This window comes from Aethalodelphis obliquidens, unplaced genomic scaffold (assembly GCF_003676395.1).
Source record: "Aethalodelphis obliquidens isolate GAN/ISIS:26980383/991018 unplaced genomic scaffold, ASM367639v1 scaffold61, whole genome shotgun sequence".
NCBI classification, from domain to species: domain Eukaryota; kingdom Metazoa; phylum Chordata; class Mammalia; order Artiodactyla; family Delphinidae; genus Aethalodelphis; species Aethalodelphis obliquidens.
The window spans coordinates 9,883,074-9,902,177 of record NW_020838005.1 but is presented as its reverse complement, the minus strand read 5'-3'; the positions used below and the strand labels follow the sequence as shown (position 1 = coordinate 9,902,177).

The window sequence follows — 19,104 nt, the reverse complement described above, 5'->3', positions numbered from 1 at the left end:
GACCTTTTTTTTTTTTTTTTAGTTTCCATATATATATGTTAGCATACGGTATTTGTTTTTCTCTTTCTGACTTACTTCACTCTGTATGACAGACTCTACATCCATCCACCTCACTACAAATAACTCAGTTTTATTTCTTTTTATGGCTGAGTAATATTCCATTGTACGTATGTGCCACATCTTCTTTATCCATTCATCCGATGATGGACACTTAGATTGTTTCCATCTCCAGGCTATTGTAGATAGAGCTGCAATGAAAATTTTGGTACATGACTGTTTTTGAATTATGGTTTTCTCAGGGTTTATGCCCAGTAGTGGGATTGCTGGGTCATATGGTAGTTCTATTTGCAGTTTTTTAAGGAACCTCCATACAGTTCTCCATAGTGGCTGTATCCATTTACATTCCCACCAACAGTGCAAGAGGGTTCCCTTTTCTCTACACCCTCTCTAGCATTTATTATTTGCAGAATTTTTTTTTTTTTGCTTTTCTCACTTTCTTATACAGAGTGATTTTGTTTACAGGTACTTTAAGCTTTGGATGAGGCTCTGGTTAATTCAGTTTATGGATAAAAGAAGAACTAATTCAACCTAAAGTTCACCATAGAATTTTTTTCTTTTCTTAAAATTATTTTTTAAATTTTATTTATTTTTTTTACACAACATGTTCTTATTAGTTACCCATTTTATACATATTAGTGTATATATGTCAATCCCAATCTCCCAATTCATCACAGCACCACTACCACCCTCCGCTGCTTTCCCCACCTTGGTGTCCATGCGTTTGTTCTCTTGTTTGTAGATTATTTGATGATGGCCATTCTGACTGGTGTGAGATGATACCTCACTGTAGTTTTGATTTGCACTTCTCTAATGATTAGTGATGTTGAGCATCCTTTCATGTGTTTGTTGGCAGTCTGTATATCTTCTTTGGAGAAATGTCTGTTTAGGTCTTCTGCCCATTTTTGGATTGGGTTGTTTGTTTTTTTGATACTGAGCTACATGAGCTGCTTGTAACATTTGGAGATTAATCCTTTGTCAGTTGCTTCATTTGCAAATATATTCTCCCATTCTGAGGTTGTCTTTTCGTCTTGTTTATGGTTTCCTTTGCTGTGCAAAAGCTTTTAAGTTTCATTAGATCCATTTGTTTATGTTTCTTTTTATTTCCATTTGTCTAGGAGGTGGGTCACAAAGGATCTTGCTGTGATGTATGTCATAGAGTGTTCTGCCTATGTTTTCCTCTAAGAGTTTGGTAGTGTCTGGCCTTACATTTAAGTCTTTAATGAATTTTGAGTTTACTTTTGTGTGTAGTGTTAGGGAGTTTTCTAATTTCATTCTTATACACGTAGCTGACCAGTTTTCCCAGCACCACTTATTGAAGAGGCTGTCTTTTCTTCATTGTATATTCCTGCCTCCTTTATCAAAAATAAGGTGACTATATGTGCGTGGGTTTATCTCTGGGCTTTCTATCCTGTTCCATTGATCTGTATTTCTGTTTTTGTGCCAGTACCATACTGTCTTGATTACTGTAGCTTTGTAGTGTAGTGTGAAGTCTGGGAGCCTGATTCCTCCAGCTCCGTTTTGCGTTCTCAAGATTGCTTTGGCTATTCAGGGTCTTTTGTGTTTCCATACAAATTGCAAAGTTTTTTGTTCTAGTTCTGTGAACTAGTTCTGTTCTAGTTCTGTGAACTAGTTCTGTTCTAGTTTATTCCTAGGTATTTTCTTCTTTTTGTTGCAGTGGTAAATGGGAGTGTTTCCTTAATTTCTCTGTCAGATTTTTTTATCATTAGTGTATAGGAATGCAAGAGATTTCTGTGCATTAATTTTGTATCCTGCTACTTTACAAAATTCATTGATTAGCTCTAGTAGTTTTCTGGTACCATCTTTAGGGTTCTCTCTCTGTGGTACCATGTCATCTGCAAACAGTGACAACTTTACTTCTTCTTTTGCGATTTGGATTCCTTTTATTTCTTTTTCTTCTCTGATTGCTGTGGCCAAAACTTCCAAAACTATGTTGAATTTTACGGGTGAAAGTGGACAACCTTGTGTTGTTCCTGATCTTAGAGGGAATGGTTTCAGTTTTTCACCATTGAGAACGATGTTGGCTGTGGGTTTGTCATATATGGCCTTTATTATGTTGAGGTAAGTTCCCTCTATGCCTGCTTTCTGGAGGGTTTTTATCATAAATGAGGGTTGAATATTGTCCAAAGCTTTTTCTGCATTTATTGAGATGATCATATTGTTTTTCTCCTTCAGTTTGTGAAATGGTGTATTGCATTGAATGATTTGCGTATATTGAAGAATCCTTGCATTCCTGGGATAAACCCCACTTGATGATGGTGCATGATCCTTTTAATGTGCTCCTTGATTCTGTTTCCTAGTATTTTGTTGAGGATCTTTGCATCTATGTTCATAAGTGATATTGGCCTGTAGTTTTCTTTCTTTGTGACATCTTTGTCTGGTTTTGGTATCAGGGTGATGGTGGCCTCGTAGAATGAGTTTTGGAGTGTTCCTCCCTCTGCTATGTTTTGGCAGAGTTTGAGAACGATGGGTGTTAACTATTCTCTAAATGTTTAATAGAATCCGCCTGTGAAGCCATCTGGTCCTGGGCTTTTGTTTGTTGGAAGATTTTAAATCATAGTCTCAATTTCAGTGCTTGTGATTGGTCTGTTTATATTTTCTATTTCTACCTGGTTCAGTCTCGGAAGGTTGTGCTTTTCTAATAATTTGTCCATTTCTTCTAGGTTGTCCATTTTATTGGCATATAGTTGCTTGTAGTAATCGCTCATGATCCTTTGTATTTCTGCAGTATCAGTTGTTACCTCTCCTTTTTCATTTCTAACTCTGTTGCTTTGAGCCTTCTCCCTTTTTTTCTTGATGAGTCTGGCTAATGGTTTATCAATTTTGTTTACTTTCTCAAAGAACTAGTTTTAAGTTTTATTGATCTTTGCTATATTTCTTTCATTTCTTTTTCATCTATTTCTGATCTGATCCTTATGATTTCTTTCCTTCTCCTAACTTTGGCGTTTTTTTGTTCTTCTTTCTATAATTGCTTTAGGTATAAGGTTATGTTGTTTATTTGAGGAGTTTCTTGTTTCTTGAGGTAGGATTGTCTTGCTATAAACTTCCCTCATAGAACTGCTTTTGCTGCATCCCATAGGTTTTGGGTCATCGTGTTTTCATTGTCATTTGTTTCTAGGTATTTTTTGATTTCCTCTTTGATTTCTTCACTGGTCTCTTGGTTATTTAGTAGTGTATTATTTAGCCTCCATGTGTTTGTATTTTTTACAGATTTTTTCCTGTAACTGATATCTAGTCTCATAGTGTTGTGGTCAGAAAAGATACTTGATACAATTTCAGTTTTCTTAAATTTATCAAAGCTTGATTTGTGACCCAAGATATGATCTATCCTGGAGAATGTTCCATGAGCACTTGAGAAGAAACGTATTCTGTTGTTTGTGGATTGAATGTCCTATAAATATCAATTAAGTCCATCTTGTTTAATGTGTTATTTAAAGCTTGTGTTTCCTTATTTATTTTCATTTTGGAAGATCTGTCCATTGGTGAAAGTGGGGTGTTAAAGTCCCCTACTATTATTGTGTTCCTGTCGATTTCCCCTTTTATGGCTGTTAGCATTTGACTTATGTTTTGAGGTGCTCCTATGTTGGGTGCATAAATATTTATGTCTTCTTCTTGGATTGATCCATTGATCATTATGTAGTGTCCTTCTTTATCTCTTGTAACATTCTTTAAAGTCTATTTTGTCTGATATGAGACTTGCTACTCCAGCTTTCTTTTGATTTCCATTTGCATGGAATATCTTTTCCCATCCCCTCACCCTCAGTCTGTATGTGTCCCTAGGTCTGAAGTGGGTCTCTTGTAGACAGCATGGATAAAGGTCTTGTTTTTGTATCCATTCAGCCAGTCTCTGTCTTTTGGTTGGAGCATTTAATCCATTTACATTTAAGGTAGTTATCGATATGTATGTTCCCATTACCATTTTCTTAATTGTTTTGGGTTTATTATTGTAGGTCTTTTCCTTGTCTTGTGTTTCCTGCCTAGAGAAGTTCCTTTAGCATTTGATGTAAAGCTGGTTTGGTGGTGCTGAATTCTCTTAGCTTTTGCTTGTCTGTAAATATTTTAATTTCTCCGTTGAACCTGAATGAGATCCTTGCTGCGTAGAGTAATCTTGTTTGTAGGTTTTTCCCTTTCATCACTTTAAATATGTCCTGCCACTCCCTTCTGGCTTGCAGAGTTTCTGCTGAAAGATCTGCTGTTAACCTTATGGGGTTTCCCTTGTATATTATTTGTGTTTTTTCCCCTTTCTGCTTTTAATATTTTTTCTTTATATTTAATTTTTGATAGTTTCATTTATATGTGTCTTGGTGTGTTTCTCCTTGGATTTATCCTGTATGGGACTTTGTGCACTTCCTGGAGTTGATTGACTATTTCGTTTCCCACATTAAGGAAGTTTTCAACTATAATCTCTTCAAATATTTTCTCAGTCTCTTTCTCTTTCTCTTCTTCTTCTGGCACCCCTATAATTTGAATGTTGGTGTGGTTAATGTTATCCCAGAATTCTCTGAGATTGTCCTCAATTCTTTTCATTCTTTTTTCTGTATTCTGCTCTGCAGTAGTTATTTCCACTATTTTGTCTTCCAGGTCACTTATCCGTTCTTCTACCTCAATGATTCTGCTATTGATTGCTTCTAGAGAAATTTTAATTTCATTTATTATGTTGTTCATCATTGTTTATTTGCTCTTTAGTTCTTCTAGACCCTTGTTAAACGTTCTTGTATTTTCTCCATTCTAGTTCCAAGATTCGGGATCATCTTTACTATCATTACTCTGCCTTCTTTTTCAGGTAGACTGCCTATTTCCTCTTCGTTTGGTCTGGAGGGTTTTTACCTTGCTCCTTCATCTGCTGTGTGTTTCTCTGTCTTCTCATTTTGCTTAACTTACTGTGTTTGGGTTCTCCTTTTCACAGGCTGCAGGTTCATAGTTCCTTTTGTTTTTGCTGTCTGCTCCCAGTTACTAAGGTTTGTTCAGTGGGTTGTGTAGGCTTCCTGGTGGATGGGACTGGTTCCTTTGTTCTGGTAGATGAGGCTGCATCCTGCCTTTCTGGTGGGCAGGACCGTGTCCGGTGGTGTGCTTTGGGGTGTCTGTGACCTTATTATGATTTTAGGCGGGCTCTCCGCGAACGGGTGGAGTTGTGTTCCTGTCTTGCTAGTTGTTTGGCATAGGGTGTCCAGCACTGGAGCTTCCTGGTTGTTGAGTGGAGCTGGGTGTTAGTATTGAAATGGACATCTCTGGTAGAGCTTTTGCTGTTTGATATTACATGGAGCCAGGAGGTCTCTGTTGGACCAATGTCCCGATCTCGGCTCTCCCACCTCAGAGGCACAGGTCTGACACCCGGCCGGAGCACCAAGACCCTTTCAGCCTTACAGCTCAGAAGAAAAGGGAGAAAAAAAGCAAGTGAGAAAGAAAAAAATTAAGTAAAGTAAAGTTATTAAAGTACAAAATAATGAAAAATAAAGAAAAAATTGAAAAGCAATTAAGAAAAGAGAGAAAGAAGAGAGCAACCAAACTGACAAAACAGATCTACAAATGTAACAAGCACTAAAAATCAATACTAAAAAATAAAAAAAAGTGGACAGACAGAACCCGCGGACAAATGGTAAGAGCAAAGCTGTACAGACAAAATCACACTAAGTCCACCGCCTGAAGTTTGGGATGCTTCGTTGTCTATTCAGGTATTCCACACTGCAGGGTACATGAAGTTGATCGTGGAGATTTAATCTGCTGCTCCTGAGGCTGCTGGGAGGGATTTCCCTTTCTCTTCTTTGTTCGCACAGCTCCTGGGATTCAGCCTTGGGTTTGGACCCACCTCTGCATGTAGGTCGCCTGAGGGCGTCTGTTCTTCGCTCAGACAGGACGGGGTTAAATGAGCAGCTGCTTCGGGTGCTCTGGCTCATTCAGGCCACGGGGGAGGGAGGGGCACGGCGTGCGGGGTGGGCCTGCTGCGGCAGAGGCCGGCGTGACGTTGCACCAGCCTGAGGCGCGCCGTGCATTCTCCCAGGGAAGTTGTCCCTGCATCCCGGGACCCTGGCAGTGGCGGGCTGCACAGGCTCATGGGAGGGGGGTGTGGAGAGTGACCTGTGCTCGCACACAGGCTTCTTGGTGGCGGCAGCAGCAGCCTTAGCGTCTCATGCCCGTCTCTGGGGTCCACACTCTTAGCCGCGGCTCATGCTCATATCTGGAGCTTGTTTAGGCGGTGCTCTGAATCCCCTCTCCTCGCGCACCCCAAAACAATATTCTCTTGCCTGTTAGGCAGGTCCAGACTTTTTCCCGGTCTCCCCCCCACCCCAGCCAGCTGTGGTGTGCTAGCCCCCTTCAGGCTGTGTTCACGCCGCCAACCCCAGTCCTCTCCCTGGCATCTGACCTCCGAAGCCGGAGCCTCAACTCCCAGCCCTGCCCGCCCCGGCGGGGGAGCAGACAAGCCTCTCGGGCCAGTGAGTGCCAGTCGGCACCGATCCTCTGTGCAGGAATCTCTCCGCTTTTCCCTCCGCACCCCTGTTGCTGTGCTCTCCTCCGTGGCTCTGAAGCTTCCCCCTCTGCACCCGCAGTCTCCTCCAGTGAAGGGGCTTCTAGTGTGTGGAAACCTTTCCTCCTTCACAGCTCCCTTCCCGAGGTGCAGGTCCCGTCCCTATTGTTTTGTCTCTGTTTTTTCTTTTTTCTTTTGCCCTAACCAGTTATGTGGGGAGTTTCTTGCCTTTTGGGAGGTCTGAGATCTTCTGCCAGCGTTCAGTAGGTGTTCTGTAGGAGTTGTTCCACATGTAGATGTATTTCTGATGTATTTGTCGAGTGGAGAGTGATCTCCATGTCTCACTCCTCTGCCATCTTGAAGCTAGGGACATCCATTTGCCCCAGAGCTTTTGATCTGACCTTTTTCAGAGCTGAGAGAGTGCATTCAGTTGGCTATCTGCTGGTACTTATCAGAGGATCCTCTTGGCAAGTGTTGGGATGGTGATGCTATGGAGATAGTGGCAGTGCCCTGGCATCAATGCTAGAGCCTATCACTGTGCCTCCTGTAAATCAGGTCTTTTTCTGAGCAATACACGTATGCACATAGATAGATGGATAGATAGATAGATAGATAGATAGATAGATAGATATGCACACATAGGGACATACATAGACAGATAGATGTGTATATCATATATACGATTGCTCTGTTACCGAACTCAGGTTCAGCTGCTCGCTGCTCAAAAACCAATCAATCATTCGAGAGGCAAGTGTCAGTAGAGGGGAAAGGTGCTTTAATCAGAAAAGCCGGCAATCTGGGGAGAAGGTGGACTTGTGTCCAGAGACCAGCTCTGAAGATTCTGCTCAGCCATGACAGTTTTTACAGGAGAAAAGGGGGAAGAATCTCAGGGAATCATCAAGGCAGGAGGTTGGGTTCTGCATCTCCATTGCGTGCAGACTGGCTGACTCTCTCTTCAGATGGCATCTTGTCTGAGTGATCTGCCAGCAGGATGGCTAAGGGGATTGTTAGAGGCAGAGAGCCCGTGATTCTCTAACTACTCCATTCCTCATTCTTCTTTTTATCTAGGAAAAGAATCACCAGGTTAGACAGGGCATGGTGTGCATTCAGGAGAGCATAAGTCAGGAGTTGGTTTCATTTGCTTACTGATCTCATTCCTATAATTAGATTCTTTCAGGGTTAGAGGGGAACAGAAATGGACAAACAGAAAAGGAGCAAAAGAGCTGGTTTCATGTTCAACTAGATATCATTTTGACACCTCAAAGTTAATGTGGTCAAAACTGAACTCATGTTTACCCTCAAGCCTTGCAACCCTCAAATGCCCCTTACACACAGTGCTCTGATGTAGGTCTGTATTTCATAGATCAGTTTCCTATGTCCAAAACATGGGAGTCCTCCTTAACTGTTTCTCCCAGAAAGTGACTAAGTCATATCAGTTCTTTTCCTAAATATATCTCGAACTGGTCTTTTGCAGGCCACTTTTAACTCTCACTTGCATTTCTGTAGCACTTTGCGAATTGCTTCAGGGGTCTCTCTCAAATGCTTGTGTGGCACCCTGTTATACTTCTACGTATTGATTTCCCCTTTAAAGTTTTAACTGTGTCTTTACTCTTCTGTGTCTCCTATTGTACTGTAAACATCTTAAAGTTGGAGAGTAGGGTTTTTTCATTCTTTTATCTCCACTTTGCTTCCTGGCTTAGAGAAAACCCTCAGCAGATCATTGGGACTTGAGAGCATGAATGAATTAGAAGGATATTTTCACCTCCCCTGTGTGGTAATAATTTGAGCTTACATAGAAATTACCGAAAACATTTTTATGAGGGAAAGCCCTTTTTGCACACGATTCGTCTTGCATTCTCTTATGTCTGCCTTTTTTTCTGAATGGATTGTAGATAGCTGTTAAACATCTCTTTCAAGCCCTAAGCCTATTGATTGCTTTCATGTGTTACTCTGAATGCAATTCCTATTTCATTAATAAGCAAGCGATATGTACAGCGTCTCCTCTTAATGTTTAAAAACTAATTTGCCTTCTTGGGGATATCAGTTACATTCCCAGAGCATGGTTAGGTATGGTGTTTTGTATTATCCTGAGTATTGATACAGAGAGCACATTTGTCTTGGGCTGTTGTCTTTGTTGAGAAGGATGGATGGCTCTACTTAATTATGATGAGATGTGCTGAATTAATTTAGCACTCTTTTCCACATTTGTGCATCAGATGTGAAAGCATCCATCTCACTACACTCTCTTGGAAATCACTGGCAGATCTGTTTCATATATTGCTTTTTTAAATTATTTTATGTTATCCTACAAGGAACTTCATGTTTTTTTCTAGTATTTTCATGTCCATTTCATGGTATCCTTTTGATGGTCTTTTCCAGTGCTTTTCATTGTACTTGAAAACCTCTAAATCTCTTGTTTGATAAATATTGTTACAGATTTTAAAATTTCGATTAAATAATTGATAATAAAAGGACAAGATAAAAAAGAAATGCCTATATTTTATATTTAAATTATTTGTCTAAATTATTTCATTTTATTTTACCTTCCAGGATAGTTAAATTTTTTTGCTTTAATTACATTATATTCTATTATCTGAAGCTGCAAGGCAAGATCTCTTTGTTTTACATCCACAGTGATATTTAAGATATCCTGTTGAGATCATAGTAGAATGAAGTGTTGAGATAACTGACTAAAAAACCATATTTTAAGTAATGTTTTGAATATGCTGGTACATGTCTATACATCTTGGTAGAATCTATGCATACTTCAAATTCACACTATAATATCTGGACTAGACAGTAGCCAGTGTCTTGGCAAAAGATGATATAATAGATGTTCCTGTATTTAAACAGAAACCGCATTTCTTTCCAGATTTCCACTCTCTTTTTGTTTGTTTTCATGTTATCCATACCAGCAAAATCACTAAATTTGGTAATTGATTGAAATTTTATCCTATTTTATTTTTGAAATAACTTAAAGATTTCACAAACTTAAATTAATTCATTATCTTTAATGAAGCTTGGGCAACTATGACCAGTGCTGAACTAAGAATTAAATCAGATTTGAGACCAGCTTTCTGCCCTGATGTGGCTTATAAATTACTTAAATAAATCATGAATATTGAAAGAATAGCCATGACATATACTAAATGGCTTTAAACTATGCCAAAATTTAAAACCTACTTCCTATTTGGCATCTCAGATTGTTTTACAGTGAAAACAGCAACATGAGATTTCTCTGTATAGTTTTCATTAGGAATGTGATAGTGTCATGATTTGGATCTTAATGTAATCTTAGCATGCAGTTGCATCAGTGTGTGACTATTTAAGATGAAATCTTCATTTATTTCACTTTAAGACTCTTTTCTCCCCTAGAGCCTTAAATACTGCCCAGCTGTGGAAACAGACCACAACCAAAACTGATTAATTGGGCATAAATATTACAGAAGTTAAATTTCCAAACTTTCCCGGAAAGTTTAACATTAGCTGTGTGCTCAGTGGAAATGATGTTAATACATATATTTTATCCTTATTACTATTAGAGAACATATTAACAAGAGCACAACATTTCAGGAAGCACAAGTGTACTTCTTACCTTGTTTTTGAGCCATTGGAATAACAGAGGATAAATAATTATGTCATTAAGAGTGAGTGTGAAAGGAGATCATTAATGAATTCCAGGAATGGGTAGAGTAAATATGATGATGTAGAAGCTTTGGTTGGGCAAGTACTAGGCAAAGTCTAATTTTCACAGTTGTCTGATAACACAATGAGTCAATGGAAGTATAAGACATATTACAGTCTTGTATCTGATATAGCTTTTCCTTCCTCTGTCATCTCCAGCTGTAAGCACAAGATGTACCTGGAAAGGCTACCAAACACCAGCATCATTATCCCATTCCATAACGAAGGCTGGACTTCACTCCTCCGGACCATCCACAGCATCATCAACCGAACCCCAGAAAGTCTGATTGCAGAAATCATCCTGGTTGATGACTTCAGTGATAGAGGTAAGATGTTGTTAATAATATTTTATGTGATTCTCTTACCACCTACGTAATCATTACTGGCTTTTAAAAAAAAGCAGATGATCATTGTGATGGTTTCTTTCTAATTCTATCTGAAAGGAGATGATAAAGTTTTGTCTATGTTGTGATGCTGTGATTTCATAAAATGTTGACCAAAATGCGAAAGGAATTGAACGAAAAGTTATGGGCATCATTTGGGGACCTATAAGAAATTTGTATTACATTTCTGTTGTAAATTAGAGAGGTAATGGCAGAATGCCTCAAATTCTACCTGCAGCTTCAGGACAAACATTGTAAAATATGTTACGGTAAGTACATATGAATGGTGAAATATTCCAGTAGAACCAGAAAATCTGTTCCCCTTTCTGAAAAGGATCTGCTCTGTTATTTACCAGTGTGATACATTCTCCAGGCTGTGCTTGTGTTACTTCCTAAATACTGGAAATTATAAGTAACGCAAATAAATATTTTTACTTGGCAATTTTAGCTATTTTATCATATCTGAACAATAATAACAGCAGAAAGGCCTGGAATGTGGTGTATTAGAAAATTTGACACAGTTCTCTCTTTTTTTTTTTTTTTTTTTTACTATTCTCATGAACACAGTTTGGTTTATAAGTCAGGGGAATAAGATTATAGAAAGTTTCTTGAGATTAGGACTTGATAAATCATATTCACTCTAAATAGGGGAAAGTAAAATTCTTCTTGGCTGGTGTGAGTGGAGAGGCGGAAACCTCTTCTAAAGATATTCATCTACCTTCTGTTTCCTTGCATGAAGGAGCTCTGTTTAACTGTACTGTATGTGTGTAAGAAAGAGCGGCAGGAAACGAGTTTGCGTGTTATTCTTATGCCTTCAAGGACATGCGTCTTGAGATCCTATGGATTAATTGAGGTTTTGGAAATCTCATTTGCAACAGAAACATTTTCTTCGTAGTACTTAAAAATTCTGTAGAAGTAAAACTGCTTGGTGTGTTAGCTTTGAGGTTCCTTTAGCATTTTTGTCTGCAATGATTCGCTTCAAAAACTGATTCAGGGTTTGCCGGTAATTCATATGTGTTGAAGTTCGTAGGCCAAAAAAAAAGGTTGTCTGTTGTTCTATTAAAATAGTAAACTACGAACTTGGTAACTTAGGTTGATTTCAAAGTAGTTTTTGCCTTGCATTGCTTCTATAGTTGTGTGTTCAATAAGTATCTAAATCAGTATCTAATAAGTACCTAAATTAAATAACACATTGATTTCTTTTTTATTCTAATTGAGGCTACTTATTTCAAAGCAGTCATTACCACCTCAGGCTAAAAATAGGCATTTCATGTGTTAAAGCTAAAACTGTGCTTTTAAATAAAAGAATGAAAAAGGGGATAAAGATCTGGGGCCACACATCACCAAATACATGGCATTTTTTGATTGACTGGTACCAAGAGAAATAAGACAGTGTATCTGTGGACAATTTTCTACATAATTAACTTTGTCTTGGTAAACTATTTCCTACAGCAGAATTTTGACCTGGGGGTAATAAAGTAGGAGACACTTGGTAGCAGTACACTGTGGTTTGTAGAGTTTCTGCTGGATATTTCTCAAAGGTATTTTTCAGCTGAAAGTCTTTAAAGGGGGAGAAAATAGTGGCATCTCCTTTTGTCTTGAGTTTAAATCATTGTCATCTCTGTATAGTAGTGACTTTGATAGACTGTCCCTTCTGTAGCGACTTTGATAGACTGTCCCTTCTGCTTAGAATGTTACCCAGGAAGGAAGTGTGTTCTGCATGGCCCATGTCATTGCTGTTAGTGACATGAAGCAACACAAAAAGGATTGGTTGGGAGAGTAATGGTGATTTTGACTTTCCTGCGGGACATTTTTAAGGATAATCATTATTTTAATGCTTTCGTAAATCTGTCCTTTAGTTACTCTATTCCTGTGAACTATCAAGTTGAAAGTCGTATTTTATGATCATTAAACTTTCAAACGAGAAAGCTTTTTGAATATTGCTTTTCATTTTACTATCCTGACGATAGTGTAAGACTAAACGTTGAAAGACATGTGATAAAAATACTTCCACAAATCTTTTAGAATATACCATAATTCTAAAGGTGCATGGAATAAGAGAAGCCCTGCTTTCAAATTTTTGTTTCAGATTACAGAATCTCTTCTGATAAAATATTAGGGTTTAGGTGAACCTAAAAGCATCACTCCTGCTTTCTGAATTGTGAGAAATCTAGAAAATCAACATGGTAAACACAGGTTAGAATCCTGATACCAACTATGAACTGTATGACTTTGGGTAAATTAACCTCGCGGTGTCTCAAATTCCTTATCAAAATGGGGATAAGTAACTCATTAGTTATCTAAGTACCTCCTCCCGGGAGGTTGTGATGAAGACCTACTTTGATGGCTGAAGGAACTCTGCTCCACAGGAGAGCAACTGCTCTCAAGTTCTGACCACTCCTCCCCAAATACTGTCCGGAAACACAACATCAATATTCTACATACTTTTGTGAGGAGATCCTCTCAATTTAATGAAATCTTTTTCACAAAATTGAATCAGTCAGTCCTCTTTCTATGTGTCCATCCATCCATCCATCATCTACCCATCTACCTATCGCCTACCATGTCGCCCCCACAACCCCAGTTGCAACAGAAGTTATTTAGAAGTCATGCCTTCATAGAAGGCATATGAAGACGAATTGTGGTCATTTATAACATGTTGGAAAAATTAGGACTGCCTTAACATTTTTTTTTTTAAATCTCCAGTTTTACTAATAAGCAGGTAGTTTATACGGGTACTGAAGAAAAATGAAATTTTAGAGTTTCAACAAAAGGAGGGTAAATAGAACATGTCACCTCCCTAAATTATGTCAGTGACCTTAATGTTTATCAAAAATTCCTTTCAGGATTGTTTTTACTATTGTAAGAGAAGGAAGGTATTTCCAGGCATTTCTTGTTTACAGGGCCTCTAAGACAAAGAAGTTTTCTCTGCTTTTTAGTCAGATATGATGCATAGCCATGCTGTTAAAAGCTATTATACTTTATGCTTTTTTTTTTTTTTACTTTTGGACAACCCAGAAATCGGAGTATTTTCCACCGCTTCTTTAAAAATCAAGTTAAGTAGGCTAGACAAATTTTAAAGTACAAGAAAATATAGGGGATTTTTTTGGCCTCCTTCAGGAAATTATTTCTGAAATGTTACACTTCATATTTATTTTCAGAAATATATTCTAGTTCCAAGTCTGTTCAGTATGCATTTTAACACCTTGGCACTATAGCTCTTTTGAATATTCTCTAATGTCCTTTGGCTAAAGGCAATAAAATTTTGACAAGATTTAATCAAACATTACTGCTTTATATTTTATGTCTTTCAGGTCAGTAGAATAGCTACACATGAAAAAAAAAAGAAAAGGAAAGCCAACATGTTAGCCATGTTAATAGCACAAGTGTAATATCGCTTGGAATTCATAGTTCCAAAAAATGTAATCATTCTATGATTGGTGAATTCTGCACAATTGGTTTCATAGCAATAGAGAAAAAAATACTAAAGTATTTTCGAATTATAAAATCAGTGCAAAGTGCTTTCTAAAAATCAGCTTGAATTTACCCAGTTGACCCAGTTATCAAAATGCTTTTAAAAAATGAACATCCCAGCACTTCTCAGTTTAGATATTCTTCCTGAAATGAGCTTGGTAAACAGAGTGTTGTTTTAGCCTCAGAACATAAGCCTACTGTCTATGAAAACAGGAAGGTACAGGCCTACAGGTAAAATTTCAAAACCAACGCCATGTTTTTGCTATCTGACGCTTACCAAAGTTAGTGAATATATATATATTTTTTTCAGTAAGCTCTCAGAAATACATTTAACAACTTAACTTGAGGCTTCTAACAAGACTTCATGATGACTTTAAAGCAGGACTAATCCTGGGCTTATCTCCAAATTCCAGGCAACCTTCACGGCATCCACACGGAAAATGTTGAAATGTGTGAACTAAGCTGGGGCTTAGCCTCAGAGACAGGGCAGATTTGAACCTGACAGTTCTCTAAAGTTTGTGTGCTTAGAGGAATTCAAGTTTAAACCGAGGGAACTCACAGGAGAGTTGCTGATACACTTCCCTTAATGCAGGTGTGAGGGCACTATTGTGCCCTGGATGTGTATGTACACACGCATGCACACTAACTCACTCTCGCCCCTGCTTGTTTCAAACTTCCTGGACAGGGAAAGTAGGGAGCTGAGTGTTAGAGTTTCACAAAGACCTGTTATTTTCCATGTTCTAGTTAGAGGGAAAATCACAAACTTAAAACTATCCTTCCGATCTAGCAAAATCAGCCACTTTAAAGAAATCTAGTTTACTCTTCCTCAGGGAGCATAGGTCCTCGCTACTCAAAGTGTGGTCCATAGATCAGCAACGTCAGCATCACGTTGAGGCTTACCAGTCATGCAGACTGTCAGGCTCCATCCAGATATATCAGAATCTTCACTTCAACAAAACCTATGTGTCATTTTTATGCAAATCAGGGTTTCAGAATAATTGTCATGTGTCTCAGAATTGGGGTTGGAGCTTCAGTGAGTAATATAAATGCATAAATAGCTTAATTTCAAAAATCTCCTGTGTCTTATCCATATTATTTTGACGTACATTTTTCTACTCTTATTATTTAGCATTTAATTGATATTGGATTTATAAATCTGCAAGGGGAAATTTGGGATGGGAATTCGATAGTGTTACCTCTACATTATTTTATGTGACATTTGTGATAACATTTCTTTGATAAATGTTGGCATTTTCACAAGTTTACAGACATTTACTATGCCTTCTCATGAACTCATTTTGTAGCATTTTATGTTGAATTTCAGGTTACTGCTGTTACTCCTCCTTTGCCAATTTTCCTTCTTTGTTATACAAATGTGCCTTCCAATATTTTGTAGATCTAATTTGCTTTGAAATCATTTAATAATTTTCGTGCCAAATTCAGAAATCACACGTATGTGTATACACACACACACACAATTTCTTTAAAGGTCCATATTACCATCAAAATCTTAGACTCTTCACATAGATAAATTGTTTATAAATCTTTAAAATACTGAGAATATTTTAAGTCATTTCACAGGTGGTAATGATGAGTCTTGAATTCCAGGTTCTACTTTACTCAGATAGTCTCCAAGTATACCATTAAGGAAAGTTTCCATAACCAGACAAATCAGTTGGCACAAGTTTTACAACTGTTCAAAGCTGGAAGGTATCATTGGTGTGAAAAGGTTGTAAAATAGATGAAGAATGGTAGTGCATTTCTATCTTAAATGATAAAATACTAACACTAAAGTGCATATAAAGATTCAGAGGTGACAGTCAACGGAAATGCCTTTGTGCTGGTTTTCCGTCAGGCCACTAGACCGTAAGACAAGCCATTTTTATGTCTCAGATTTATTGAGCGCCGGTCACTCTAAGTGAATCTTGGAATTGCTTAGATTTATTATTCAGATTTCAAGTTGTAAGGATAATTGCATTTTAAAATCAAAATACAATAGTAAATACTAATAAGTAACAGGAGCTGAGAAAATATTATAAAATTCAACTGTACACTTTTAGAAATTTATCATCACCTGCGACAGAAGTGAAAGAAAGCTGATTGATTTCTGTTGATAAATTTGCATATCATGCCGCATAAGGATGAAATGTACAGTTTTAATAAAACTGTTCTGTTTTCGCAATTATTTTTGCATCTGCCGCCGAAGGGAGTCCAGGGCATAGAGTCGTAAATATGAACGTAGAACAGTTATATGTTCTCAAAGTCAGAGGAAAATAGGGAAGACAATTTATGAAGCGTACATTCTGCAAGTTCCAAAACACAAAATCAGCTCATAAAAATGTCTTTATGTGTTTGTAAAGTATGAATCCTACTCGTCAGTGGCAGCGTATGCTTTGAATAGAAGCTGTCTCGGAAGGCAAAGCACTCCTGGGATTTCTCTCCCTCTTACTTTTAAAGGAAAACTCCAGTCTCACGTGTTGTAAATGTCTGTGTAAACAAAGGACCTTATCTGACAAAATAACGAGTTATGTGTCCTTGCTGAGCCTGATATTTGCCATAATGTTTAGACCAGCATTTGGCTTTCTCCTTTTTCTTCTGTAGAGCAAATGTGACTAACCCTTGCAGTTTTCAGGATTGTTTCTGAGCGTTACACACAGTCGCGAGGGTCACGATCCTCATGAATACTACTGGAATGCTTTCTTTATTCTGGTAGAAACAGCCTATTTTAAGTAGATCCTTTTTTTGCAGATTAGGATAAAAGGTCTTCAGATTCTATAAAGGTATATGTTTTTCTTGATGAATTGTTTTAGGAATTAGCCTCTATAAGACTGGCACTGGAAGGTTCAGAATTTTGGGGATTATATCCTCTGTCTTCTCAATAAAGTCCTAATATATCAAATTTGATGAAATTTATTTGTTTCAGTTCAATTTCAGTAAAATTTATATTTGATTGAATAAAGATACATGTGCTGAAACTTCCACACAAATAGATATTTTTATGTGGTGTTAGAAACTGTTTTAAAAATGTTCTAATGTAGAATTTGAGACTAGAGTGTTGGAATGGACCAGTTCTAGATGAATTTTGAACACAAAAATAAGTATCTTGGAAAATAGAATGAAGAGGCACACTTAAGTTCTGTTGTCTAGTTGGGCTGTAGTTAGGTATCATATATAATATTAAAGCATGTTTCACAGTTGAAAAATTTTGTTACCGCTTTCTTTTTCTTTATCATTTAAAAAATATTTTGTGTACTTGAATGAATGAGATACATTTAAAATACTGTTAATTCCTGTGAGGTCTTTAAAAATGCCCACACAGAAAATTTTGTCAATTTAGGGGTTGTAAGTATTTATATTTCCTCTATTAGTTGCTTTTAAGTTTTTAAAAAATATTTTCATTTTGAAGAAACGATAAATCTCATCTAATTGTCATTTTTTTAACTAGCATTTTGCTATTTTACAGTTCTATTCTCTTTAAATATTAGCTTGAGGCATATGAAATTGTCATTTTTTGTAGAGCATTAATGGCTGGCTGATCATTTCATATATTTCAACCATCTTAAAACCTCTCTCTGAATTGAATAATTATTTAGGGCTCATGTTTTAAATCAGTCCTTTTAAAGATAGGGGAGGGCAGCTCCCATCCTCAGGTGGTGGGTAAGCCAATCTGGCTTTCCAGTTGCTTTTTCTGGATGAAAACTCCACATGGATGAATTCATATGGGTTTGGCATAGAAGGGGATGCTTCTTTTCAAAGCAAAACCGTTACAGCTCACCAATGTCACAAGGCATGACTTCCTCAAGAAAAATAAATTGTGCTGTTCATTTTATGGCAGATTAAATCCCATTTATTTTCCTCGCAGACAGCTGTTTTGAGTAGGATTGTCACTCATATGAAACCATTTTGTGGATCTGGGGCTTCAGATCTTGGGTAGGGATGACTTCCTCTGATGAAATAAAAGGTTATGTTGTATGATGATTTCTCTTGTCAGCAAACCTCAGCTGGTGAGCTTTAAGAATAAAATGTTTTGTATTTCAAACAATCCTTTTTTGGTGCCTAAAGATCTACCTGCTCTTAATTTTTTAAAAAAATCACTGCATTGACACAATGAAAAAAAACACAAATATTTCCTCCTTTATCTTGAATTATAACAGTTCCTTAGAAAGTGATCAGTCTCTCATCAGTCAGGGTTTTTGATAAGCCGACAAGTTTTAAACATCAAGTGCATCTGTATTGATAAAACACATTTTAACAAAATTCTCCTAATAAGAATTTTATGTCAACTGAGGAACAATTCCACATTAGACTGTTAAGATCTTTGAGATGAAGGAAATTGCAGGTGACCTGTCACATTTGTACCCTTTTATAGATGAATAAATAGAGGCTCAGGGAGGTGACATCCTAGGTCACACACTAGGTCAACTTTATATGCTGAGATAAATGCTAGCTTAACCTCAAGTGGATGGTTTTTCTGCTTAGGCATTCAGGGTTCCTCTCCTCTCTAGTTTTCTCAGACATCTAATTCTGAGAAGCTAGAACCATTCTGATACTATCTTCAATTTGATAAAACTGTACTACAGTTACATAGACACTCTAGATAATTGAATCTAATTTATTACCCATTTTCTCACCTTAGGAGCAGGGTCGTAATAGAAACCATCATTTCACTGTGTACACACACATAGTAGAATGAAGAATTCATGAGCAAACTAATGACTTGAGCACACAAATCCCAGTGTCCAAATGGCCTTTTAGCCCTGCAGGGGGCCAATCAGGGCTTTCCTCCTGGAGAGAAGAGTGTTTCTAACATGCTGAAAGGCTCACAAAGTAATGAAATAGGGCATAAAACATAGTTAGACATGTTTCATGTGGCTTCCCAGGCTGATTCAAAGTAGAATTTATTGAGGTAGGTGAATGGATTTTAGGCTGTCCTCTTGTAGATCATCTGAGTCTGTCTTTACGCTGGATGTATTGTTCCAGATTTAGGCAGCCTCACTTCACAGAAACCAAGACACTTCTGAG

At 37.5% G+C, this 19,104-nt stretch overlaps 1 protein-coding gene across 1 annotated transcript in view; it reads left to right on the top strand.

The window, feature by feature from the left end:
* Positions 1 to 19,104, top strand: part of GALNTL6 (polypeptide N-acetylgalactosaminyltransferase like 6) — a 1,148,431-nt gene that overhangs the window by 510,109 nt on the left and 619,218 nt on the right. The window contains exon 4 of the mRNA XM_027087880.1: positions 10,385 to 10,551. Coding sequence (XP_026943681.1) covers positions 10,385 to 10,551 — 167 coding nt within the window. The remainder of the gene's footprint in view (positions 1 to 10,384; positions 10,552 to 19,104) is intronic.